The following is a 26,695-nucleotide window of genomic DNA, read 5'->3' on the forward strand; positions in this document are numbered from 1 at the left end:
TGAATTTTGTCAAAGGCCTTTTCTGTGTCCATTGAGATGGTCATGTGATTTTTGTCCTTCCTCTATTTATGTGAAGAATTACATTTATTGATTTGGGTATGTGGAACCATCCTGTATACATCCTTGGAATAAATCCAATTTGGTCTTGGTGTATGATCTTTTTCATGGTTTATTACATTTTATTTGCCAAAAATTGTTTGTTGAAGATTTTTGCATCCATGTTCATTAAAGATATGGCCTGTAGTTATCTTTTTTTGGTTGGATCTAATTTTGGAATCAGGGTTTTGCTAGCTTCCAGAAGTTATTTTGGAAGTATTGCTTTCCTTTCAATTTCATTGAAGAAGTTGAGGCACACTGGCATTAGGATCTTTTTTAAAGTTCATGTGGAATTCACTGGTGAATCAATCTTTCAGGTCATGGGGCTTTTCTTATTTAGGGGGTAGGCTTATTATTTTTTTAAACTATTACTCTATTTTCATTGACCCTTATTAGATTATTTAGGATTTTTAAGTCTTCTTGGTTCAGGTTTGATAATTTTCATGTGTATCTAGGAGTCTGTCTGTTTCTTCCAAATTCTCTGAATGTAGGCTTTTGAAATCATTACTAGTAAGCTACTGGATTTCAGCAGTGTTGTGATTCACTTTTTTCTTTTTTTTTTTTTAACTAAGAAGCTTATTTATTTATTTATTTATTTGGGGTACCAGGGATTGCGACCTCGAACTTTCGAGGGGGGCGGGTATGCTGCTAAGCTAAATCCCTGGCCCAAAGCCTATTTATTTGAAGTGGAGAAAAAAGGGGAATTAAAGGATAGCTAGCTATTCTGGATGAGTAGGGAGCATTCCACATATTCTCACTTTCCTTTTTTTAATTATACTTACTTAAGTGTCCCCCTCTCCCCTTTTTTTGGATAACATTGGCCCAGAGTTTGTCCTGTTTATTCTCTGTTGTTTATTTAATGCCTTAAGGTGCATCATTAGGATGTTTATTTGGACTTGCTTTGCTATTCTGATTTGGGCATTTAAAGTCATAATCTTGCCTCTTATCACTGCTTCCTTTGTGTACTAAAGTTCTAGTGTCTTGAACTGGCTTTATAATTTGATTATTGGAATTAGCCTGGGCAATTTACGAACTTAATGAGACATTGTGTCAAAATAAGGAAGGGCTAGGGTGAAGTAAGGGCAGATATACAAAAATAAACAGGAAAGAATCAAACTTTATCAATGCCTTAAACCATCACACCACAAAAATCAACAAAAGGAGAAAAGAAAAAGGATATTCAAAACAAACAGAAGAAGATTAAGAGATTACAGGAATGAGTGCTTACCTATCAATAGAAACCTAAAATGTAAACAGACTAAATCCTCCAATTAAAAATTATAGACAGGCTGAATGAATGTCACAAAAGACCTAAAGATATACTGTCTACATGAAACTCATTTCTCTAGTAAAGACCCACATAATTTGGAAGCAAAAGGATGGAAAAGATAGTCCATCCTAAACTGGGTGCAGTATGCTTGTCTGAAATCCCCTACTCAGCAGACTGAAGCAGGTGATTCACCTATGAATTTGAGGCCAGCCTGGACTACATAGTGAATTCAAGACCAGTTTAAATTACACGAGACCCTGTCTTTAAAAAAAAGAAGCTCCATCAGAATGGAAACCAGAAGCACACAGAGCTAGCTATGCTTGTATCAGACAAAATAGACATTAAAACAAAATCTGTGGCAAGAGACCACAAAGACTGCCACTGTATAATGATCAAGGGATCAAAGTAACAAGAAAATATAATGTTTTACACGTATATGCATTTACTACCAGAGGACTCGGTTTTATAAAATACGAACTGTAATTACTTAGAAAGCAGCAAACATCAGAACTGAACTATAGACTAAATAGTAAATGGTACTTTACTAAATGGTAAACCCCGTGTACTAGATAGACTGAATAGACTTGTAAAGAAGTTGCACATTATATTGATGACCATATTGAACATTCACTAGGCTTGACCACAAATTAGGTTACAAAGTAAGTCTCAGCAAATTAAAAAAATTAAAATCATATCTCAATTTTTCTTATAGTAGAGTAAAACTGGATTCAGCAAAAGATATTTTACAAATTATATAAATAAAAACATACTTTTGAAAAATATATTTTTATGTGGACAGTGGGTCATTGAAGCAGTCCAAAAGGAAGTTAAAAAATTTCTGAAGGGCTGTAGAGATAGCTCAGTGATAGAGTACTTGCCTGTTATGGGAGGCCAGGGATATCAGGGGCATAAGTGCCTGCCTGGCCGTGGCAAGGTCCTGAGTTAGATTTCCAGTACCAAAAAAAAAAGAATCCAGAGAGGCTGAGGAAGATCTGATAGCAAAACATAGACTAAAATATAAAAGCTAAAAACAGTGAAAGGAAAACGTAAATAGAAAGTTACTGTTAGCTCAGTTAACCAAAGAAAAAAGAAGACAAGACCATAACAAATAAGGAAATGTTAAAGGAGACATTACAGCCACTACCAAAGCACCATCAGGGATTATTATGAGCAACTGTATACTAACAAGTTGGAAAACTTGGAAAAGGATACATTATTGTATTTACAGAGATCTCTAGTTATTTCACAAGTCAACTTTGTAGCGTCTGTCACACTAGGAATCCTGTGCCCGCCAGCTGTCACGCCAGCCTTTTTGTTACCCTTTCAGACCCTAGGCAGCCACTGTGGAATTTGTGTTTTTATATGTCTGGCTAGTTTGGATATTTCATATAAATGGAATTATGTAATATATTTTTTGTGTGTTTTGGTTCTTTTAAAAGCATAGTGTTTTCAAGGTTCATCCATATTGTAGCACCTATCACTTTGGTCTGTTCTTTTTTTTTTTTTTTTGGTCTTTTTCTTTTTTATCAGTACCGGGGATCGAACTCACGACCACGCACTTGCCTGGCAGGCGCTTATGCCGCTGAGCTAAATCCCCAGCCCCCTCTTTTGTCTGTTTTTACTGAGGAATAATTTTGATTGCATAGATACACCACATTTTTATGTATCCATCTGTTGATGGACATTTTGGTTCTTCACACATTTTGGCTATTACAAAAAATGCTGCTGTGAATTTACAGCACGAATTTATGGACTTAGGGTTTTTGGTGGCTATTGCTAGATCACATTAAGTCTTGGTTTAATATGGTAGAGGAGCTGCCAGACTGTTTTCCAAAGGGCGACACCATAATACCTGAGTGTTCCATTTGTTTTCTGCAGCTTCATGAGCATTTGGTATATCTGCCTGTCTGCTTGTAGTCATTCTTGTGGATTTAAAGTGGTATCAAATTATGGTTTTATTTCCATGTGACTAGTGTGATGATGTGTCCTTTGTATAAAATGTTTTGCCTATTTTTTGATTTTTTATTTGTGTTTGTATTGTTCAGTTGTAATGGTTCTTTATGTATTTCAGCCCTAGACTTTTATGCAGTATATGATTTGCAAACATTTTATCTTTTTTTCCCCCCCTTGATTGTGCCTTTTGAAGCAGTAAAACGATGTTTGTTTTTTGTTGTGCAGGGCATCAAATCCTGAACTGGGCAAGCTCTGCCACTGAGCCACATTAAGCAGCTCAGCTTACATTTAGATAGGTCCACTTTATTTTTCCTTTTTGTTTTTCTTCCTTTGTTTCTTTCTCGCTCTCTCACTTGCTGTGCTTTACATGTTTTTTTATTTTTTATGAGTATTTCAACTATGATTTCTGTAAATCACTTCATATTACATTAAGAGGAATTTTTGCCAGTTATTTTATTAGCATTTGAGATTGACAGAATTAATTGTAAACAGTGTTTACAAGGTTTTTGTTCATTTAAAGCCATTTTTCATTTTCTTGAAAATTTTTTCCAGCTCTATAGTGTCTACTCTCCTTGCTCTTATGGATGGCTTAGATAACAGGGGTGAAATTGTTGTTATTGGTGCTACAAACAGACTTGATTCTATAGATCCTGCACTCAGGAGACCTGGTCGTTTTGACAGAGAATTCCTTTTCAATCTGCCTGACCAAAAGGTAAGTTTTTGTTTCCTCTGTGTTAAGATTTATATATAACTCCGTTACAAAATATGTACATATATACTTTTGAGAATGATATTTAATGAATTTTTATTGTTTAGCTTTTGTGCTTCTTAAGCTTTTATAAGGCTAAAGTTATGGTGAATGCTTGCATGCTGTTTATTTCTTAAGATTGTAGTATTTACCTTATTTGGTAATGGTCTCTAACCAAAGTATAGTGATTTTACAAAACTGTCTTAAAATAAAAAATTAAATGTAGGATGGGAATGTAGCTTGGTGCAAAGCCCTGAGTTTAATCTCCAAGAATAGCAGCAGCACCACTACCACAAAAAAAGGGGGGGCGGGGCAGAGGAAGGTACTTTCTCTTAGGGGAAACCATGCGCTCTTTTCTATATACCATACAGAGTAAAATGAACAATGAGCATCTCTGGATTTCTTTGTTTCAAAAAGTTTCATATTCATTCTATATTGGCTTTAGTAAAAAAGGTAACTGATTAATAGAGTTATATAAGAAAGAGCATATTAAATATTTGAGACATGATAATATGCTGAGCTTAGGTTATTTCAATTCTTCAAAAATGTATTTACTTATTCTGTAAAAGGAAGAGTTAAGAATAGATATGGGTTTTTTTTGTTTTTTTTGTTTTTGTCTTTCCGCCTGCTTGCAAGGCAGGCGCTTATGCTGCTGAGCTAAATCTCCAGCCCCAAGAATAGATATGTTTTGAGGTATCTTCCAGCTTACATTTTATTTTACATAATTTTTATGCTCCACTGTCTTGTGGTGAGCAGTACCCATGCTAATAATGAAGTCTTAAGTAGATTTTTAAATGTCATCTTACAGAATATATATGCTGTCGTATGGGTATTCTTTTGCACTTTCATTTATAGTTTTTAAGGCTATATTGAGATAGATACTTCAGGTTGGAAAGAAACAAGTGTTGTGTTAATTTACTTCTGGTAGCTGAGCTTCTCATTTAGAATTTATAATTGAAATGATAACTTTTGCTGCCAGATTTTTTAACTTTTTAAGTAACTTGTATACTGATGAACTTGTTCTTTTTGTTTTGGTTGGTAGACCTCCAATTCTTTTAAGTCAGTAAGATTGTCTGTTTTTTTTGGGTACTGGGGAAAAAGCTCATAACCTTACACTTGGTGGGCCAAACATTGTCTTGGTTACAATTTTCTTTTTTGTTTTTGTGGGTTTTTTTTTTTGACTGGGTCTTGCCATGTAGTTGAGGAGGCTGGCCTTGCCCTTACTGTGTAGCCTAAGTTAGTTAGCCTTGAAATCACAGCAATCCTCCTGCCTCAGTCTTCTTCCCAGTGTTTTGATTACATGCATGTGCCACTATGCCCGGCTACAGTTTGCTTTTTTGTGTCTCAAGCAAGTTCAGGTAGCAGTGTGGAGGGAATAAAAGATATTATTTTTTTATTTTTTGGTGCTGTTTTAGGTCAGACCTAGGGCCTCCTTTATAGTGGGCAAACCACCACTAGCTCCCGAGTTCACACTCTGAGCCTGGATATTCACTTTTTGAAAAGTGTTGCTTACTTCCCATCTCCCCTGTTTCCCCCCTCAAAGAAGTTAGATGTGGAAAAAAATCGTTTCTACTCTGGGTTGTATGTAGCTGATTGCAGATTTTTCTAGATTAGTATTTCTTTTTTTGGTATTTTAAAAAGATTTGGGTTTTTTTGCAGAGCCAAAATGCTAAATTCATAGCAGTACAATCAGATTTCAGCTAGATAATTCTATTTTGGGACAAAATTATTAAGGCAAAATTATATAAAATTATTTGTCCTTTTGCTTATCATCAGTGCCTTATAGATGCACTAGAACCCAAACTTGTGGAGTTGGAGGTTTGTAAAACCCAGGTTTGGGAGGCACCCTGTGATCCCAGTGCTGGGGAGGCAGGAAGATGGCAGTGAGTGGACAGCCACTCGGGGCTACACAGCGAGCTAAAGGCCATCCTAGACCGTATGCTGCGACCCTGTCTCGAAACAAACCAAAAGCAAAGAAAAAGTTTGTTTAAAAGTTTTGATGATTGTAACTCGTTAAGGTTTCTTGTTTATTGTTTTCTAACGGTGAGGGTGGTGTGGTGGGAGAGTGGAGGACTCCCTTAGTGGTGGGGCCTCGTGGAGGTCTCCCTCTCCGAAGGTGGAATGTCACAGCCGTGCGCAGAGACAGCACCCGCTGCGCGGCGCATGCGTTGTGTGGATGCTGAGGTGTCAGCATGTTTTAAATTGGCTATTCATAATCGGTTTTAACTAGTACATTTGAGATAGTGATGAAAGCTTATCTGTACTCTTCCTAGGCAAGAAAACACATCTTACAGATTCATACCAGGGACTGGAATCCAAAATTGTCAGATGCTTTTTTAGGTGAACTTGCTGAAAAATGTGTTGGTGAGTGCTGTGATTTGAATTCTTTGTCATTGTTTGTGCTGCTCAGCTTCCGTTTCCCCTTATGTTTGAAATGTCAATAAGCATAGATATGTCTTTTGTGCAATAGGTGGCTCTGCCTTCATTTTTAAAAGTTATTTTAAAATTTCACTTGAAGTTTCAACACTTCTAAATTAGAATTTTGACTAGCATTAGGTGTTTGATTAAGAAATTTAATAGTAATAGGTGTTTTTCATTGAGTGCTGGGTATCCGTCATATTTCTACAATGTCTTCTTTTAGCATTTGCCCCTTCTCAGAAATTTTACTAAGAAACATAAACTTAAGAAAGTTCCATTTCAGAGGCAGGAGTGCAGTGTTTTACTTTGCAGGTTACACAGATGGGTGCAGCATTATTCCTGTAGGATAGCAAGGAGGTGGGTGGGAGGGGTCTTCAAAAACATGCTTCCTTGTGTTTGGTGAACCTTCCTCAGGGTCATAAGTCCTTCACAGTGGAAGTTCTTCCCACATACTGAATGAACAGTACTGTCCTAAAAGATTGGGGTGAGAGAGCATTTATAGACGTGAGATGGAATCCAGAGTTTTGGCTCTATAATTAGGTCAGAAATAAAAAGAGATGCACTATTAAGTAATAATATACACACAGCAACTTTTGCTTCTTTTTCCTTTTCGTTGGTTTTCCTCTCATATTCTCCAAAATACAAATTAAAAAAAAATCTTTCTCCACGAACTTTTTAAACATTATGAAGAAACCCTCCAAATAAGTCCACCAATAACAGTCGTCTTGGGAAAACCCTAAAGTTACCAAAACCAAAAAGAACAACTTAGTTAAAAATCATTGTGATCCACCATCAAATTATTAAAACTTAAATAGAACATTAGTCCATTCAGTTAGCTACATCCGAATTATCCTCTTCATCCACAGGGACCTCCATCTCCGAAGCAGCATCCCTCAGCTTTTGAGCCACAAAGACCTCGACATCTTCTGGTGAGGAGAAAACGTAAATCTCTCCAGCACTACTCCAGTTTAAGCTTTGCCTGGTATAAGAGAGCATGCGCCAAACCCATTCATGTAAATTTGGCTTGACTTTTGCAAAGCCTTGTGCTGCTTTAGGGGAGAGGGTGGTATTTGGTAAAAAATCCAGTCTTTTTTCCCTTTTTGAAATTGGTCCCCTTTTATTTATGATATTATTGTATTAGGGTTCACATCAGAAAGGGAAATCTGTGTACATTTTTTTTTCTGTGAATCTGTCACAGATCTAACCTTAACTGAAATAAGCAAAAGTCTTAAATTTTGGAAATTCCCAAAGAGATAGATATTTTAAAATTACTTTCTTGCACTCTGCCTGTCATCTGAAGTATACACTATAGTTTAATTCTTTATCCCAAATATCATATTCTTAGTTTCGTTTTGCATTTCCAAGGTCAGTACTTCTCACAGTTTTGCGTGGCTTTTAGTGACTTTCCTAAGTTGTTAAATTTTCACACATCATTTCTCACTGGACTGAAAAACTTCTTTTGCATTTTTTTCTCCCCGTGGGGTGGCAGTGTGTATGCAGATTTTGCTTACATACTCATACTCTCCCTAGATAGTGCCATAAAAATCCATTGTTAAGGGGCTAGGGATGTAGCTCAGTGGCAAAATGCCTGTCTGGCAAGCACAAGGTTGTGAGCTTGATTCCTAGTTACACAAAAAAAAAAAAAATTTTTTTTTTCATTGTTAAGTAAATGACTTCTGTTTTAGGTTGTGACATTTACTCGATTTATTAAGAAGCTAGTTCACATTAAAAACAGTAACAAATATACAGTTTCTAATAGGAATAAAATAGTTAGATCCATTATGAAGGCATCAGTATATTTATCCTAAACATGTTTCAACATGTGTGGGTTCAGTTCAGTGAAATTTATGCCAGAAAATTGTGTAGTCTTGATAACTAACAACTGCAAAGATGGTTAAACTCTAGAAGTTATGGATTTGGTAACTTTTACCTTGAAACCAATTTCCTACCACTTGGACATTTGCATGCATAAGAAGAGTAATTTTTAAGTAGTAAAAACTTTTCAACATACAGTGGTATCCAGAAAAATTGAACAAACAGTAGGACCTAATAATTAAAGAAGAGCTCAACCCTAATCTTATTTCTCTAGTTTATTTGCAGTGAGAGGGCTAAAACAGAAAAATGTATTAGTGAAGTAACTATATTGTAGACCTTCGATTTGTTTCATGTTGTAAAAAAAGAAAACACATACAATTTTGTTATAATCTTGTTTCTAGTCTCTCTTTTTTTTTGTTTATTTGTTATTTGGTTTTTAGTCTAGGCTCTTTAGTAGTTGTATTTTACAATCTTTGAGAAAAATTTCTCTCAAGAGCAGCAATCATGAAAATACTCTTATTTTACTATCTAGATATTTGTGTTCAGCAGAGTATTAGAATTAGAAGGGTAGAATTAGGGAGATTATGAAAGCAATATTTATAATTTCTTGCATATCAATTTTTAACTCTTAAAAGGCTGTAACAGTTTTAGTATTACTAGAAAGATCATATTTCTAAGACAAAAAACCCTTTTGAGAGCTAGAAAAGTCTTCTGATAATTATGTCAAGATAAAAGCTTAATCAGGACATGTGTGTTCACCCCAAGTATAACACACTAGCCATGGGTGTGTCAATTTGTAATTCTATATCTAGTTAAGGCAGTAGCACATTAACTTAATAGTTCTAATTTTTTTGTTTATATCAGAATCATTGTTTTCACCCTCTGGAGGTAGGATTTTTGCTGTGTAAGTGCTGGAATTAACAGCATATACTACCATGCCCAGCAGAATCTAAAGCTTTCTCAAAATACACATATTTTTAGGTTCTTGAAAGATTCTGATTTACTGTGTTTACTGTGGTACTTGGGAATCTATATTTTTGTTTCAGTTTGCTGTTAACTCTGATTAACATTCAAATTGAGAACCAGAAATATAAACTAGTAATTCTTACTTGCAAGCAGATGTAAGGAAAAGTTTTCCTGTTTTTTTGGAGTCTGTTGATTATGCAAATCTATGTGAAAATATAGTTCAGTAATAGAAGTGTGTTATTGTTAATAAATTCTTTAGTTATCTAGAATAAATTAGAAAAACAATACATTGCTATTATGTATGTAATAAACACATTGCTATGCAAATATAAATGTTAAGGGCAATATATACTACGTAAAATACCTTCATGGCTGTTAGTTTTTTGTTTTGCTTTAATTATTTCTGAGCTTTTTAACCTAAGCTTCTGCACTTCAATAGGACAGTATAGACTAACTATATATATATTTTTAAAAAAGAAAAAGTTTTTAAAATATTTGAAGATTATAGTTTATCTTTCTGATATGGAAGACAGGTCATATGCTTTAATCACATTCTTGGATTATTTTGTAGACTTTAACTGCAGATCAGCTATATGTATCAAACAAAAATATTTTTCAGGTTTATCAATTGAGAAATAGAAAATAACTCAGTGTCAGATTTGGTTATTCTGATGATGTGGGGGTAGGTTACTGTCATAGGACAGTATTTATGCTTTATGAGTTTCTGAATTCTCACAAGGTAATGTCTTTTCCTTAAGACTAAGTTTTCTTTTGTTTCTTTAAATTAATTTTGTTGATATATTTTAGTTATACAAAATGGTAACATTCATTATATGGAGTTTGCACCTATTCATGATATATCTTGATTCTTTTTTTTTTTTTCCATTCCCCTCCTCACCATTCAGTCCTTCTTCCTCACGTTATTTACAAAAGTAAATTTTCCTTTGTAATCACCATTTAAATTTCAGTGTACAAGTGATACTTGAGATCACGGTGAAGTATAAAAAAAAACTGAATACTATTGCTTAAGAAGCGTAGGAGTTCAGGGTGCTAGAACTTGTTTCAGGGTTCCCCCTGCTGGCCTACCTGATAAAAGTGGCCAAATGCAGGTTTAATTGCTGGTATGAAAGACAACATGTGATTAGTGTTTTTCCTTTTTTATGACACAGACTTAATAGTTCAAGCTTTTTAATGTATTTATTTCTTGCATGAAATGACTTACAATAAAATACTTGGGGCTTTAGCTGCTGTTTGAATGTCTCATCTATTAAATACAGGTAAAGGGTAATACCTTGTGTTGTTGTCACCTTTAAAACTATACTGTCAGCTGTTGCAAGCATATATGCACATATATTATATATATATGTATATAGCCATTGATTCTATAGTAAGTTATGGAAAATCAGTGTGAATAACATACTTTAACCATCCCCTCCATCATGGAAATATTTTTAAACATTCTTATTCCCTTAATGCTTTTGAAATTATCAGAGATAAAAGTATACTTTTAGAGTATAATTTTGGGGATGTAAACTTGCTAGTGAATTGCACTCAAGAATTGACAGTAGAAATGCTAATTTTGAAGTTTCTGCTTGGTTAATAATGTTAGAAAAACCATATATAGGTAAGTGTAATGCCGTGCAGACTAAACTAGTGATTGATGAAGGATTGAGATGAAGCTATAATTATAAAAAAACCTTCCCTGCAGAAAGCTGCACATTGTAATCAGTGTTGGACACATAATTATATGTTAATGTTCTTATTAAAGTATTCAAAACATCGTTTAGTTTGTAGAAACCCTTGGTTCAACACTTCTGTTAGGTGACTGTAAGTGACCAGTCTTCATTTTGCCAGTAACATACATGATTACTGAGTTGTATTGGTTATTACTTTAGATGAACACGAGTATTTACGGCATGTGTTTGGTGCTCAGGAGAAAGCACTTACCTTTGTCCTTCCCTTTTGTGCATTAGGCTATTGTGGCGCTGACATCAAGGCCCTGTGCACTGAAGCTGCCCTGACTGCCCTGCGAAGGCGTTACCCCCAGATTTATGCCAGCAGTCATAAACTGCAGCTGGATGTTTCCTCAATTGTGCTCAGTGCCCAGGATTTTTACCACGCAATGCAGAATATTGTGCCTGCTTCCCAACGTGCTGTGATGTCTTCGGGACATGCGCTGTCCCCCATTATAAGGCCACTGCTGGAAAGAAGTTTCAACAGTATCCTAGCAGTCTTACAAAAAGTGTTTCCTCATGCTGAAGTTAGCCAGAGTGACAAGAAAGAAGGTACTTTTTCATGTTATTAAAATGAGACAAATGTGACAATAAAGAATTCCTCGTAAGATTATTTGTGTCACTCTTTCATATTTGCCCTATGTAAGATCTGTTTCACTACAGATGCTGTTTATTGCAGCATCTGGTAGTTGTCTGGTGAATACATGTGCGACAAATGAATGTTACTCTTGGGATAGTCTAACTGTCTTTATGGAGGAGTGCTATTATCTTTAGAAAGTTGACCATAATAATAGCTTACATGCATTATTATAAAGCACTTAACATAAATTATCATTTATTAATCCTCATCAGAGTCTGGATTTGGGTTGCATAACTTACTCAGTAGGTTCTGGGGCCTGCTTGAACTCTGTAGCCTGCAATGGTGAAGGTTTTAGAGACAAGTACCCAAACTGTAACATCAAACCTACTTCTGTATCACAGAACGCCACTACTGCAATTAAACCTGAATGCTGAGATTTTAGTTTAGGGAAAATGGTTTATCCACTAACCTTTTTTTTGGTGGTGGTTTTGGATTTTGGGACGGGGTCTTACTGTGTATTTCAGACTGTTCTTGAAGTCACTATGTGATACAGGCTGGCCTGAAACTCTGTAGCAACAATCCTCCTGTCTCAGTCTCCTGAATGCTGAGATGACAGGCATGTGCCACCATGCTCAGCAACATCTTTTGTCTTAAAAATAATGCATATGCTATGGATTTGCCACCACAGCTATAGCCTGTGCTCTTGCATTTGCTGTGTGCTGTGCTGACCGTTGAGTGTGAGCTGCTGAGAAGGGAACAGATTGAGGGTAGAGGGCCAGAAATTCCATTAAGCCTTAAGATTGTACTTTGGGATCTGAGATAAAAACAGAAAGCTACCTCTAAAAAGCATCACTCATTTGCAGGAGAAAACTAGAGGTTTAGGCTGGCATCAAATCAGGGTAAAAGCCCTGAATTTCAGAGGAGAGTAGTTTGTGTTCTCTGTGGTGTGGCATCTCACTGGGATGCAGTTTCTCCAGGTAGAAAATGGTTTGGAGGCTGAGGTAGGAGGTCTTGAGTTCGAGGCCAGTCTGAGCTGCATAGCTACATTCTATCTCAGGGGAAAAAACGTTCCGAGAAATGCACTAACTGAAAACGTTATGTAATAAGGGCCGGGAACGTAGCTCAGTGGCAGAGTGCTTGTCCTAGCATGTGTGAAGTCTGGGCTTTGGTCTCTAGTACCACAAAAAAGTACATGTGTATATAAAATCATGAATACTGTCAGTGAATTTTGCTATCATTGTAAATATATTTTTCAAAAATTTTAAATTTGTAGGAATAGGGTTACATAAACTGCCTGGATTACATTTACATGGATTGATTTCTTAAATTTTGCAGTAGGAAAAGGAGCGCACAGTACACTGTCTGTGAGCCAGATACTGTGCCATGGCCCATGTATGGATCTTTTTAAATCTGTGTTTTTCATAACTGGTAATATGCATCTTCCCCCAAATTTTCAACTTATGAAAAAGGTTATGTTATCTTTAAAAATTTGTAAAAGTTTCCCCTTTTATAAGATATATCTCTTTTACCTCCATGTGAGAATTATCATTTTACAGAATGACCTGTTTTCCTCTAAATTTCCCCCCATCAATGTAAAGTACATTTTAGTTCCAGCTAATTGAATTAAATGACATGCACCATTGAGAAAGACCAATCAAATTTTTTTCATCAGGATTTAGTTATATAGATGTATTATTCTGGAGGTTTTTGGTCTTTAATATAATTTCTTAGATGAGTATCCTCCCTGTATTGTATTAGAGCTCAGGTGGACTCAGTTACTTTCTAGAGTATTTTTAAAATATGAGCTTTTTTTTGGTATGGAGGAATCAAACTCATGACCTTGCGCTTGCGAGGCAGGCGCTTAATGCCACTGAGCTAAATTTCTGACGCCTGGTTTTTTTTTTTTTAATAGGTACCGGGGTCGAAATCATGACCATGCTCTTGCAAAGCAGGCGCTTATGCCGCTGAGCTAAATCCCCAGCCCCTATTTTGTTTTTTTAAGCAAGTTTCCTTAAGCTTATTTCCTGTTTTATAATAAAGTGACACTAAGGTTTTCTTAATTCCAGTATAAAGTTATTTATTTTTATTTTAAAGAGAATAAAAACAAATCAGAATGAAGCCAGTCAAAACAACAGTAAAAGTGATACAGGACTTCAAAACAAGATATAGGAATTCAACAGTGGCTATCAGCTGGGGATTTAGCTCAGTGGCGTAAGCACCTGCCTGGCAAGCATGCAGTCATGAGTTAGATTCTTGGTACAAAAAACAAAACAAAAAACCAATGGCTATCATAATGCCTCTTGTTATCTTCAAAATAGCTGCTCATGCCTTCAGACATAATGAAAAAAATGTTAGCTTTTTAAAAAGCCACTGAAGATCTCCATCTGGCAGCACAGTTCTGCATCATTTTGTCCCTCCTGCCCCGTTTCGGAAGGCTGTGATTTGTGCCAGTCCCTTTTGGGCTGCTGCAGCGTGTGTCTCTCCATATTGCCTCAGGACACCGTGTGCCCCTGGGCTCAGGTGATCCTCCTGCCTCTTCTAAGTGGTGAGATTACAGTGCACACAGCCATGGTTAAGATCATTGACCTCGGCCAATCTTGATGCTTCCTCATAGCCTCTACACATGTAGTTTTAGTTTTTGTTGATCTGATTGGTCCTTTTGATTGGCACATGTGAAATACAGGTGTTAGAATTTAAGGGTATATCCAGGATGTTTTAACTATTGCACCCTCTACATGAATTTTAGTTCATTAGTCCTTTTAAGTAGTAACCTAAGGCTGTAGAGACACCAGTGCAGTTTTAATGATTGTACTGTTAAGACTGGCTTTGACTGAATTTCCATCTCCATCTTTATATTTATTTTTTTAAATTATTTTTGATACACACTGGCTTTGAATTTATGGCAGTACTCTTGCCTCAGCCTCCTGCACACTGGGATTCCAGGCATGGTTTTGAAACACCTTTATCTTAATTAGACTAGATCTCCCTGCCCCTGTCCCTGTCCCTATCCCTTTCCCTTTCTTTTTTCTGTGGTACTAGGGATCGGGAGTACTGAGCTATATCCCTGGCTCCCCTCTCTTTTTATTTTAAGGCAGGATCTCACTGAGTTGCTCAGGCTGTCCTTTGACTTGAAATCCTTCTGCCTCAGTCTCTTGTGCTGCTGACATTACAGCATATCCCTCTGGGCTTGGATATGCTAGATTTTCCATGGAAAGTTGGATAGTATCTAAAATAAATAAGAAGGATAAAGAATCAGTTTGTTCCATATTGTTGCTTTTATCAGAACTGCCGGTGATGCAGCTGTCTGTTAACTGAACCAAATCTGAAATGGATTGATTTGATTAATTCAAAAGTTTTAGTCTGCACAATTTTTATGACACTACCACTTCCGTACTTGTTTTAATCAGTTTAGTCTCCTAATTTGCATTCCTAATTCTTAGGTAGATTGTAATACTGAAGGAATTTTGTTAAGTCCATTTATAAAATTATTCACAGTAATCTAGTGTGTCGTTTTGTCCAGTAAATGTGTATTACTTGATAGATAACTTACCTGTTAATGTCACAATTTTTCTTAACTTCTGTAGAATACTAATGTTAAATGACTTGTGCTTTTTTATTTTTGAACAGATACAGAAACTCTAATTGGAGATGATAGTGAAGATGAAAACGCTTTATCAATTTTTGAGACTAGTTGTCACTCAGGATCACCAAAGAAACAGTCATCAGCTGCTGCTATCCATAAATCCTACCTTCATTTTACAACGTGAGTTGTTCATTTTTTAATTTAAAATTGTTTTTGATATTTTTTATTTAGAATGATAATATATTTTTAACTTGTGGTTTAAGTTTGAGGTCTTTGTCTTTTCTGGAAAAATTTCCTGTATATACCTTTTTACGTAATTAGTTTGCTGATCAGCTATTTAGATTATCTTTCCCAACTTGGAGAATCTTATCTACTAGTTTTCTTCTTGCTGTTTTTTTTTAATGATTATGTTTTCATTTTCTTTTTTTCATTTCCTTGATTGGGGCACAGATTACCCTTGGGAAATCAACCTGTGGCTTCTAGATTTATTGATTTTTATTTCAACTAAAATGAACAGAAATGAAATATTTGTTTATCACATTTTAGAATAAGTTTCATTTTACAATAATGAGTTACATTTTACAGTTACAGTTACAATGAGTTAGAATAAGTTACATTTTACAATAAGTTTCAGGTGATGATTTAGGGATTCTAAAGATACTAAAGAGATTTTGAATTAAAAGTTCCTCAGTAGTTAAATAACTTTTGATTCTCTAAAATCTCATTGATTTATACTTATGTAATTTGAATTTTATGGTTTTTCTATTTACTTTTGCCTTTTTACTATCTGTGCTAAAGCAGCATTTCTTATGTACCATTATGGGTAAATATTTTTAGTGCAAATGTAATTTTAAATTAAAGAGACCATATGGTTTTCAAATTCTGACAGCATCATTACTTGTGTTTACATAATTAGCACCATAGTTGAAGGACCATAAAGCTCCAGTCAGGTAGGTCTAAAGCATTTCTGTTAGAAGAGGCTGGATTGTATGTACTTCTAAGTAATTTTTCTTCAGAGGTATTTTGGACAAATTCAAGTCTTCACCCCAAATCAGTGTTTCTCTTAAGGAAATTTTGGTGAATCGTTGTTTTGTTTATTTACATTGATAAACCTTTTTTGTTTTTATTTCTTTTGAAGTGAGCCCAGGTTGCTTTCATTTGTTGTTTTCCTAATGGGTTAAGATCAAGCTCTAGTATTAGAAGCTTTCTTCATCTTTTCTAGTCATTTCCTTTATGTTCTCAGTGGTGTTTTCTTACACTCTTTCTTGGGTTTTATAGCTCTTTGAGTAATAGTTATGGGAAAATTAGATACTTTTTGTTTGCCATTTACTTTGCTAGCATATGAGTGTGTGCATGTGCGTTGTTGGGACAGTTTTAGTTGTTTGGTTTTGAATTAGGTAGTCATAGGAGTTACCTATCAAGACTTATGCTCTGATTTGGTAAGATAGCTCTGTTGGGGCTGGGGATTTAGCTCAGCGGCATAAGTGCCTGCCTTGCAAGCGCGTGGTCATGAGTTCAATCCCTGGTACCATAAAAAAAAAAGATAGCTCTGTTATCAGTAACAGAATGCATCGATAGATTTTGGTATTAGAAAGCTCCGTTTCCAGTTCTGTGTTGACTTTTTATTAAGAACGTTCTTTGCCCTGATGTGTGCTATTGGTATGGCCATTTTCTTAGTTTAGGTGTTCTGAAAGGATTGCTTTAAGTTCCTTTATGTAATCTTTTCTAGTTTATTGATTCACTTTGATTTAATGGTAAGAGAGGTATAACCTGGACGAGCTTTTCTCTTCTTTGTAGGTGTCTCAGTAACATTTACTGGTTTACCTCTATTCACCCATTCATTCTTCTGTTTCTGTTTGCTGTATGCTACTAGGTACTGTAGTAGGTGTTGACACCATAAACATGGAAAGATACAATATGGATCTTACGAAGGAGAGGCTCTTGTATTGGGGTTGACAATGATTGCGATGTGCCTGAAGTTTTATGAAAGTAGAATTAATGTCGTTGTCTGTCTAGGAAAGCTTCATAGGAGACGTACTGACACTTGCTGAGTAAGAAGGAATGAAAGTCCCAGAGTGTCCCGACACAGTAGGCCTGCGCTGCATGTGTAAATAAGGCAGCACTTAGAGGAGTATCATTTGTGTTACAGACAAGGAACCTGAATGACAGACAGTCGCTCAGGATCATGCTGCCGACAGTTTGTGCAGCCAGGTTTTCTGTTTCCTGGCATTACGTTTTTTCAAATTAATATTTGAGCTTAATAAAAGCCTTTAGTAAGGACCACACAAAGAGGTGTTTTTTTTTTTTTTTAATGTGTGCATTTTATTTTCTTCTAGTTGGTTTACATTGCATGAGTTAGCATGCCAGATTAATGCAGAAAAGGTTAACAGGCAAGAAGAAAGTTTAACCTTAGCACTGGTCACTAAATGTCCTAGCTCGGGGAATTGCTAGTGATTTCTGGGAATAATTTAAAACAGTGTGACAGCTTCGGGTTTTTGTTGTTGTTGTTCTTGTTTTTTTTAGAATCCAGATAAGTAGGAGTCAAGATGGTTAAGGTGTCCTAATCTGGTACAGAAGCCTTACGATGAAAAATAAGTTTTCTTTCTTACTTTATGTTATCATAAGGGGATTAGAAACAGAGCTTTATGAAGTTTTAAAAATGAAAATAGCTTTGTTTTTTCTGATTAGAAAGATGATATACTGTAGAAAATTCAAGTAATAAAGAAGAGCATAAAGAAGAACGTAAAAATTAAAGCCCCAACATCTGAAGGTAATTTACAGTATTTGTTAAAGTTTTGGTGACCACCCTTCCATGTTCTCTTTATGCATAGAAGTAACCTACACATTATTTTATGTAGATTCTATACCCCTATAAGTTTTTAATGTGATGTACTTTTTAATTCACTATACTGGGAGTATTTAATGTTAGTATATGTTTAATGTTATTCTTTAAGATAGTAACATAATATGTAATTTCTTAAGTGATATTTTCAAAAGTTATAGAATTAATAAAATTGGAGGTTTTTAGTTTTCTTCTTGAATAAACAGTGATGTAATGGGTATCTTTTTAAGTATTTACCTTTATTTTTTTACATCACTATCTGTTTCGGGGCTCAAGGTAAATTTTAAGAAATGTGATTACTACTGAGCATGGTGATGCTCGATTGTAATCCCAGCACATGGGAGGCTGAGGCAGGAGTATCTCTGTGAGTTGGAGACTGGCCTGGGCTATAAAAGGAGGTTCAAGTGCAGCCTGCACTACATAGCGAGACCTTACCTCAGACTCCTCCAAAAAGAAGTGTGAAAGTGTGATTGTAGTATTACAACTTTGATACAGATTGTTACAGTGCTTTTAGTAAAGTTATACTAACTTTTTTTTTTTTTTTTGCCACTAATGTATGAGAGTGTTCTTTTTTCTTTTTTTCTTTTGCTGATACCAGGGATCAAACTCATGACCTTGTGCTTGCCAGGCAGGCACTTAGGTCACTGAGCTAAATCCCCGGCCTGAGAGTGTTATTTTCTTAATGTCTTGCAAATTTATAAGATTTCCCCACCCCTTCCTACTCTTTTTTTTTTTTTTTTTTTTTTTTGTCTTTTTCGTTTTTATCGGTACCAGGGATCGAACTCATGACTGCCTGCTTGCAAGACCAGCGCTTATGCCGCTGAGCTAAATCCCCAGCCCCACCCCTTCCTACTCTTATCACCCTCCCTTTCCCCTCTGCTTCCTCCTCTCTCTCTCTCTGTGTGTGTGTGTGTGTGTGTGTGTGTGTGTGTGTGTGTGTGTGTGTGTGTGTGTCTGTTGCTATGAATTGAAATCAGGGCTTCATACGTGGTAGGTGAACACTCCACCACTGAGCTATATCCCCAGTCCTGTATTTTAAGCCTTTTTCAGACATATAATTGGAAAAAAATACTTTGTTTGACTCATTCATTTGTTTGGTCACATACTTACTTGCTCATTCAAAAATTTTTTAAAAAGTGCCAATTACATGCTAGATATCATACGAGGTACTTGGCTCTTTCAGTGAACAAAATGGAAAAGATCCCAGCCCTCTTTAAACTTACATTTTAGACAGAGGAGACCTGCAATAAAATAGTATATGTAATAGGTAGATAAAATATTAGAAGGTAAATCCTCTGAAAAACTGTGGAGAATAGTAAGAGGTCAGTGAGTGCTTTGGGTGGAGTGAGTAAGGATGGTTTTAAACATATGCCAAGTGTCGCCCTCTCACTAATTAAGGGTATTAATTTTTAATTACTCTAACAGATAAAAAGATTTTTGTTATTATTTTCATATTTTCTTAACTTACAAAGTCTGTATAAATAACTAGCATACTGCTCTCAAGGCTACGTGGTTCTCGAGCTTCAGACCCGGTCGAGTTGCCTGTCTCTCATTGGCTGACCACAGGATCTTCCTGTGTGATGCTGGCCTGTTTCTCTCCTGTACTTCCTATGAGTCCTGAGATCGGCTGATCCATTGAGTTGTCCTAGCAAGAATTTGGCACCATCCTCCCTCCACTTCTTTGTTTTCCTTTCTGTTTCTCATTAATGATGAAGTCTGGTGAGTTTTCTTACAAAATAAAGTTCACTTTAGGCTATTCTTTCCTTTTCTGATACCCTTCTTGTTTAGATTCTCACGAATGTCTCATGCCCGTATTATAATAGCAGACCCTTAATTGGTCCTCTTACCTCTTGTTCTGCCTTCTTTCAAAATCCTTCACTGTACTGATACCCTGAGCTGGGGTTATCTTCTCAAACATGGCACTTACCCCTTAGTCTTTCCGGGGGATTAATTTTAGGGCCCAGCTGGAATACTACAATTGGTGGATAATCAAGTCTTTTATATAAAATGATATAAGAACATCTTCCTGTATATTTTAAATCATTTCTAGATAACTTGTAATTCCTAAAATAAGGTCAGTGCGGTATAGTTATATTGTATTGTTTAGGGAATAATGATGAAAAGAAGTTTGTATGTGTTCCCTAGAACTCATTTATTTCCCAAACATTCTGGGTGAATCCACGGATATGAACCTATGGATGTGGAGGGCTGACTATCATGGCTGTGCATTTCTCGAAAGTGTCCTGGTGTTTCTTCTGTCCAGGCTACATGTTCCAAACATTTAACACCAGAAGACCCTTCGCAGACCTTCATAGGTCTGTTCTCCCGCTTCTTCTCTCCCGCCCTAGTGCTTTGCATTGCTCATGTGCGGAAAGAGCTGGCTGTAGGAAGCCCATGAGGAGTCCAAAGGTGCATATTCTTTGTAGCTTCTGGTTCTTTGTGCATCCTTTCTTCCTTGGAATTATTTCTTCAGCTTGTACTCCTGTTGGGCTTCAGCTTTGGTAAACACTTCCAGGAAACCACTTCTCTAATTGGAATTTTCTATAACACCATGTACTAAACAATTCCATTTATTGATCACAGTGAATTATAACTTGCTTATTTCCGTCTTCACTAAATATTATTCAGTTATAAACTCTGTGGTAGCAGTGGAATTGTAGAGTACCGAGGGCCAAGATGTTCAGCATAATAGACATTCTACCGTTGTTCATGATTAAACTTTTTTTTTTTTGTACCAGGGATTGAACTCACGACTTTATGCTTGCCAGATAGGCACTTACGCCACTGAGCTAAATCCCCAGCCCTAAACATTTTAAAGATGTTACCTTTTTCTGTTTTCTTTGTGAATATCTCTTCGTGTCATTTGTCCCTAAAGAGATTATTGTTTTCTCAAACTAGTCTTTTTTTTTTTTTTTTTGGTCTTTTTGAGACAGGGTCTCACTATGCAGTTCAGGTTGGCCTTGGGTTCACGTTGTAACCCAGGCTGGTTTCAAAGTTGCAATGATCCTCCTGCCTCCTGGGATACAGGAGTGTGTGCCACCACGCCTGGCTTTTTTATGTACAGACTCTTCATGCATTAAGGATCATTGCTGTTCATGGCAAATTCATTGTTCTATTTGCTTGCCATATGATTCAGATTATGATTTGATTTTTTTTTTTTTTTTTTTTTTTTTTTTTTTTTTGTGGTGCTGGGGATTGAACTCACGACCTTGCACTTGCCAGGCAGGCACTTAAGCCACTGAGCTAAATCCCCAGCCCTAGATTATGATTTTTTGAGTCACAAAAAGTTTCTGTGAATTAAAAATACATGGGAGCAAAAAAAACAATGTGTATATGTATATGTATGGGTTACTTGTATGGCTCATGGATAGAGCCCCGTGTGTTAGCTCTCCAATGCTATGATAAACAACAGGACAGAGCAAAATGAGTATATAGTGTATAGATGAATCATTTGTTTTTATTTCTATTTGGGTTAGAATTTGTTTTGTTTTGTTATGCTCCTGGGTTTTAAACCCAGGGCTTCAGGCATTCTGGGCTCCTAAGAGCACTACTGCCAAACTGTATCTTCAGCCCTCAAGTTCATTTTGTGATACTGTGAAATAAGGATCTGAATCCTCTGTATGTTTAAATGTTAATTTTATAATTTATCCTTAAGTTTATTTTTATGCTTTTATGAAATGTTTTCAGTTGTTGATTTGCTTCCTGAGCTGTTATGTTTCACTGGGTTTCTTTTCTTCAGTGTATCCTTTTTTCTATTAATTGTGGTTCAGAACCTGTCCTTTGCAACCATGTGCATCTGGATATGAGTGAGTTTTTATTTGTGGAGGCAACAGGGTTTGACACTCAGGATCAAACACAAGGCCTTGGCATGTGCTAGGCGAGCATTCGACCCCTGGACTGCATCCTCAACCCATGAATGAGAATTGGAGCTCTGTCACCTGTTTATATAGTCTCATAGCTAACCACTCTAAACCCTGGTTTTCTCATCTCTTTAATAAAAGGAAACTGTATTTCATAGGCTTGTTAAGAAAATGAGCAAGAAATCTGTATAGAGGGCTTGATAGTAACATCCATTTAATGCTCTAAAATTAACTTTTCCAAAATTTTCTTAGTGATGTTATATGATTACTCTTTCAGATAAAGTTGAAAATATTTTAAATTTCCCCCTCCCAAATTCTCCAGAGATTTTTACTTGAAATTGTCAAGTGTGTAAAATATATGGTTAAGAAGAATTTGAATCTTCGTTCATGTAGTTTTTGGGACTGACTCAGTTTCATGCTTCTCTGGCTGAGATATTTGATATTGTCTTGTTTTACCTTTTGTGTTGTTCCTGCAGTTGTAAATAGGATCTCTTATATTTTACACTGATTATTTATGGTGTTGAAGAAATCTGCCCTCTCACCCTCTTCCTTTTCTGTCCTCCATCTCGTTTGGTTATTGGTAGTTTCTGATAAATAGTGATTCTTTTGGATATTTTAGTACATAATCATATCCTTTACAGGTATCCGTTTTCCCCTATTTCTTTCCATTTCATTGTTTTGCATGATCTTTATTGCATTGCCTTTGAATTTCTAGAACTGTCCTCAGTGAATGAAGAAGTTTCACGTATTATTTTAAATGGTACTGTAGAATTTTGAAAATACAAATTGTTTGGTTTAATTTATTTTGCTGCTTTAGTGTACAGCATTAGATGCCTTATAGTAGGGTAAATTAGTTGGGCTTTTTTGTTTGTTTTGTTTTGCTTTTGATTACAGGAACAAAGCTTACCATCTCTGAAAGGGCTTAATTTTTAAAATCTCTGATTTAAAACTTGTGGTGGTTTTAGTCAATTTTGTCCTGCTATAACAAAATACCTTAGACTGAGTAATTTAGGAACACTTATGTTTATTGCTGCCCATTATGGAGCCTGGAATATTAAGGTCACACCACCATGTTTGTCTCTGGCTCCAAGAAGGCGCTTTGAGTGTTGTGTCCTCACACTGAAGAAGGGACCAAAAGAGCTAGCTGGTTCTTGGGACCCCTTTTAAGACTCTGGTGGAATCAACTCTAAAGAGCCCACCTGTTCATACCGTCACATGAGTGATTAAGCATCAACATTGAATTTGTGGAGGACATGTTCAGACCATAGCAGTGGAAAATATATACAACATGAAAATTGCCATTTTAAGCATTAAAAAAAAAAATCCTGGGGGGCTGGGGATATAGCTCAGTGGCACAGCGCCTGCCTGGCACGCGCGAGGTCATGAGTTTGATCCCTGGTACCCCCTGCTACAAAAAAAATCCTGTATTTGGAATGACTTGTAGATCTACTTGTGTTGGAAAAGTGGTATAGGATTAATGTTGAGGTACTTTTCTTTCTTTACAATGGATTTTATACTTTTATATTTTCTTTATTAATATGGTCAGAAGTAGTTTAAAATCATAATAAATTCACTAAAGGTAATAAAGTTTTATTAGTTTGGAATTCTATCTATTTATTGTAAATATTTTGTGTACTGTTTTATACTGATCTTCAGGATGTATAGCTTTGAAATCACTATTACATGTTGTATGTGTTACAGGTCACCTTATCATCAGCCAACCTCTTACAGGCCACGATTATTGCTGTCTGGAGAACGAGGCTCAGGTCAAACTTCTCACCTTGCTCCAGCACTGTTGCATACTCTAGAGAGATTCTCTGTGCATAGACTCGATCTCCCAGCACTTTATTCAGTTAGTGCCAAAACACCTGAAGAGTCCTGTGCGCAGGTAGGTTGGTACCACGTCAGAGCACACTGCTGTGTCATGGTGCTGTATGTCTCTATATATCCTGCATAGCGTTTGATAGAGAAATTCTTTGGAAGGATGATAATGAGTGTTAACTTACTAGTTATCGTTCTCTTAGTGCAGAGGATCCTTTTCATATGTGATGTTTTCTAAAACTTGTTCAGTTGTTTTTCTCGTATTTCCTTCTTTATTGCCATTTTAATATTCTGTTTCATTAAGTACTATAGAAAGTGAAATCATTTTTCTTTTTTGCCTTTTTCTTTTGACTCTCTTGTCTAAACTGTGGTTTTAGAGGTTTTTAGACTTATATCTTTACTTACTTAGAGACTTCTCACAGAAAAGAAAATGATACCCAATCAAAGTACCAGGATTATGAGTATGGATGGATATTTATATCAGTAGCTTAGTGTGTCTGATACTTGGTTTTCAGCTCTCATGAATTGCCTATGGCTTATGGAGCAGCACTCTGGTTATGGTGACTACATATTTCTTACTGTTTTTATGTTCAGTTGTTAATATGTTGAAACTGGGAGTGAAGTAAATTTTATAAGCCAGGGGACTATATTGTAACCATTTTGGTATGTCTGACACAGTGTCCAGCTTACAGCAAGTGTTTCTTAGTTTATTTTTTGTTTTGTTTTGATTTTTTTGAGAGGGTTCTCAGTGTAGCTCAGGCTGGTCTGGAACTCCTGGGCTCAGGTGATCTTCCCACCTCGGCCTCCCTAGTATGTGCTTGGCTGGGCAGCAGGTGCTCATTAGGTATAATAACTGAAAGAAATAAGAGAAGTGTATCATTTTGTACTGGACTGTGTACCATACTTTCCTGGTTTAGATACCTGGAAAGTAGCATTTAGGAAAACTCACCCAAGTTTTTGTTTTCCAAAATTATATTCTATAAGTAATAGGTCATAATTAATTGAAAACCATTCCCTACATAGCAAGAAATACATGTGTTGATTTAATTTCTCTTTTATACACAGTTTGAGGGGTATGAACATCCTACTAGCACTTCATTATTTATGAAACTTTGTTTAAAGGTTTTGGTGAGGAGGTACCGGGAATTGAACTCAGGATCTTGTGCTTGCCACGCAGGTACTGTGCCACTGCACTGTATCTCCAGCCCCCAAGATTTATTTCAGAAACCCATGGTCTGAACAAACAACTGTATTTCTGTTATTTTATTTCTAGTTTGATGCATTTAACTCATTCTGGCTGTGCGTATTTTTCAGGAGTGTTGTAATATGTTTGCTCATATTTTTCCTTTTTGGTGAGATGAAATCATTGCAGTCTTCGACATGTCAGAGAATTATTCAGTATCCTTTAATAAGTCCAAATGATTTGATAGAAAAATATAAGTTACTGAAATAGACCCCAGAAAAGAGAGACTCTAAACACGTACTGAGTATGGAAGAAGAAACTGACCAAGTATCATAAAAGCACTAATCCTAAAAAGTTTCATAGTAAGTTATTTTAATACTAAAAAATAAGATTATTTTGATACTAGACTGCTCCAGAGAATACAAAAGGGGGAAATCCGTGAGATTGAAAACAAACAAACCAACCAGCATTACCAAACCTTTCAAAGGAATACAAAGCTGTAGATCAATCTCGTTTAGTAATAATCATAAAGAAATTATTACAAATGGAGTCTCTAGTAGCAAGAGCAATGTATCATTAGTAAGTGTGCAAGATTGAGTCAGAAATCGAGAGATACAAATGTTAGATGCATTCAAGTTACAAATATTTGCATATCATTTGACTATATTTGGAAAGTTTATAGTGTTAACTAGAAAATTTAGGTTAATTAAGAAAATTCTCTTAAGGTAAACACTTTCATAATGTTCTAAAATTGATTTCATTTTGCAAACTGCAGCAAGTTAGAAATACAATAAATATAAAGATTCTTTTTAAAATAACAACTAACATTAGGTAGAAATTAAACAATATATAGGAGATGAAAAGAAAAATTTAATTGATGAGGGACATTTTAATAAATACAAGACATACATTGTTTTAAATCACAGCACTTTTAGAGTATGAATCCTATTTGCATCATATAGAGTAAAATCTTTACTATTCCCTTACTAGTTGTGATTTGGGACAAGTACCTTATCCTTCTTGAGCCTTAATGTTTCATCTGTGAAATAGAGAAAATGACAGTTAACATCAAGCTGTTGTATCAAAATGAGCACATCGGATAGGCCTGGCACAAAGTGCTTGATGCATGTTAGTTAGACCACGCGTCTTACTGCTGCTGTTAAGACCAAATGGGAAAGCTGGGGGTTCTCTTCTGTATTACCTTATGAGTTAAACATAATCTCATTTATAATCCCTCCAGGATTTAGAGTGAGAAACCTAAGAAAGGTTCTGTGTTCTTCTCAGTAATAAAGGTGAAATTAGCAAGGTGAACTCTGGAGGAAAATTGTAGGGAAGAACTCCGACCAGATTTTTATAGGCATAGCTCAGTGTGATAGAGTTTATACCGATGTGGGGCAGACACAGTAACAGAACAGAAGGGGAGCTCCACGCTGAGACCACTGTAGAAATAGCGTATGCTGGTAAGTGGTGAGTAACTTTCATGTCAGTAGATGGAAGAAATGGGTTATTTAGTGTATGGTCTGGAAAATTAAAACCGGGGCAACAGAAAAGCAAAACAAAATTAGATTCTTCTATACTCTCAAAATAATTCTAGGTAATCAATGAACTGTAAACCTAATAGGAAAATCCACAAGCAAATATATTTATGTTACTTTGTATATATGTGAGAAATGATTTCTAAGCAGTGCATAAAAGCATGAAAAAGTTGTGAAAGAATTTGACTATACAAAAATTTGAATTTTACATGACAAAAAGCATTTTTTAGATAAAAGCAATAGCTGTAACCTGGAAAAAGGTACATATTTGTTACATGTAGATCAAGAACAA

The 26,695-nt window shown here is 35.8% G+C and overlaps 1 protein-coding gene across 7 annotated transcripts in view; it reads left to right on the forward strand.

Annotated features, from left to right (window-relative positions):
- The window catches only part of Atad2b (ATPase family AAA domain containing 2B), a 145,620-nt gene that overhangs the window by 72,699 nt on the left and 46,226 nt on the right, over positions 1-26,695 (forward strand). For all 7 annotated transcript variants that reach the window (XM_063231829.1, XM_063231808.1, XM_063231816.1 and 4 more), the window contains 5 exons: positions 3,872-4,031; positions 6,341-6,431; positions 11,240-11,551; positions 15,207-15,342; positions 23,566-23,752. In XM_063231829.1, coding sequence (XP_063087899.1) covers positions 3,872-4,031; positions 6,341-6,431; positions 11,240-11,551; positions 15,207-15,342; positions 23,566-23,752 — 886 coding nt within the window. The remainder of the gene's footprint in view (positions 1-3,871; positions 4,032-6,340; positions 6,432-11,239; positions 11,552-15,206; positions 15,343-23,565; positions 23,753-26,695) is intronic.

This window comes from Cavia porcellus, unplaced genomic scaffold, assembly GCF_034190915.1.
Source record: "Cavia porcellus strain 051 isolate PalLab524CR breed Dunkin Hartley unplaced genomic scaffold, mCavPor4.1 scaffold_1, whole genome shotgun sequence".
Classification (NCBI taxonomy): domain Eukaryota; kingdom Metazoa; phylum Chordata; class Mammalia; order Rodentia; family Caviidae; genus Cavia; species Cavia porcellus.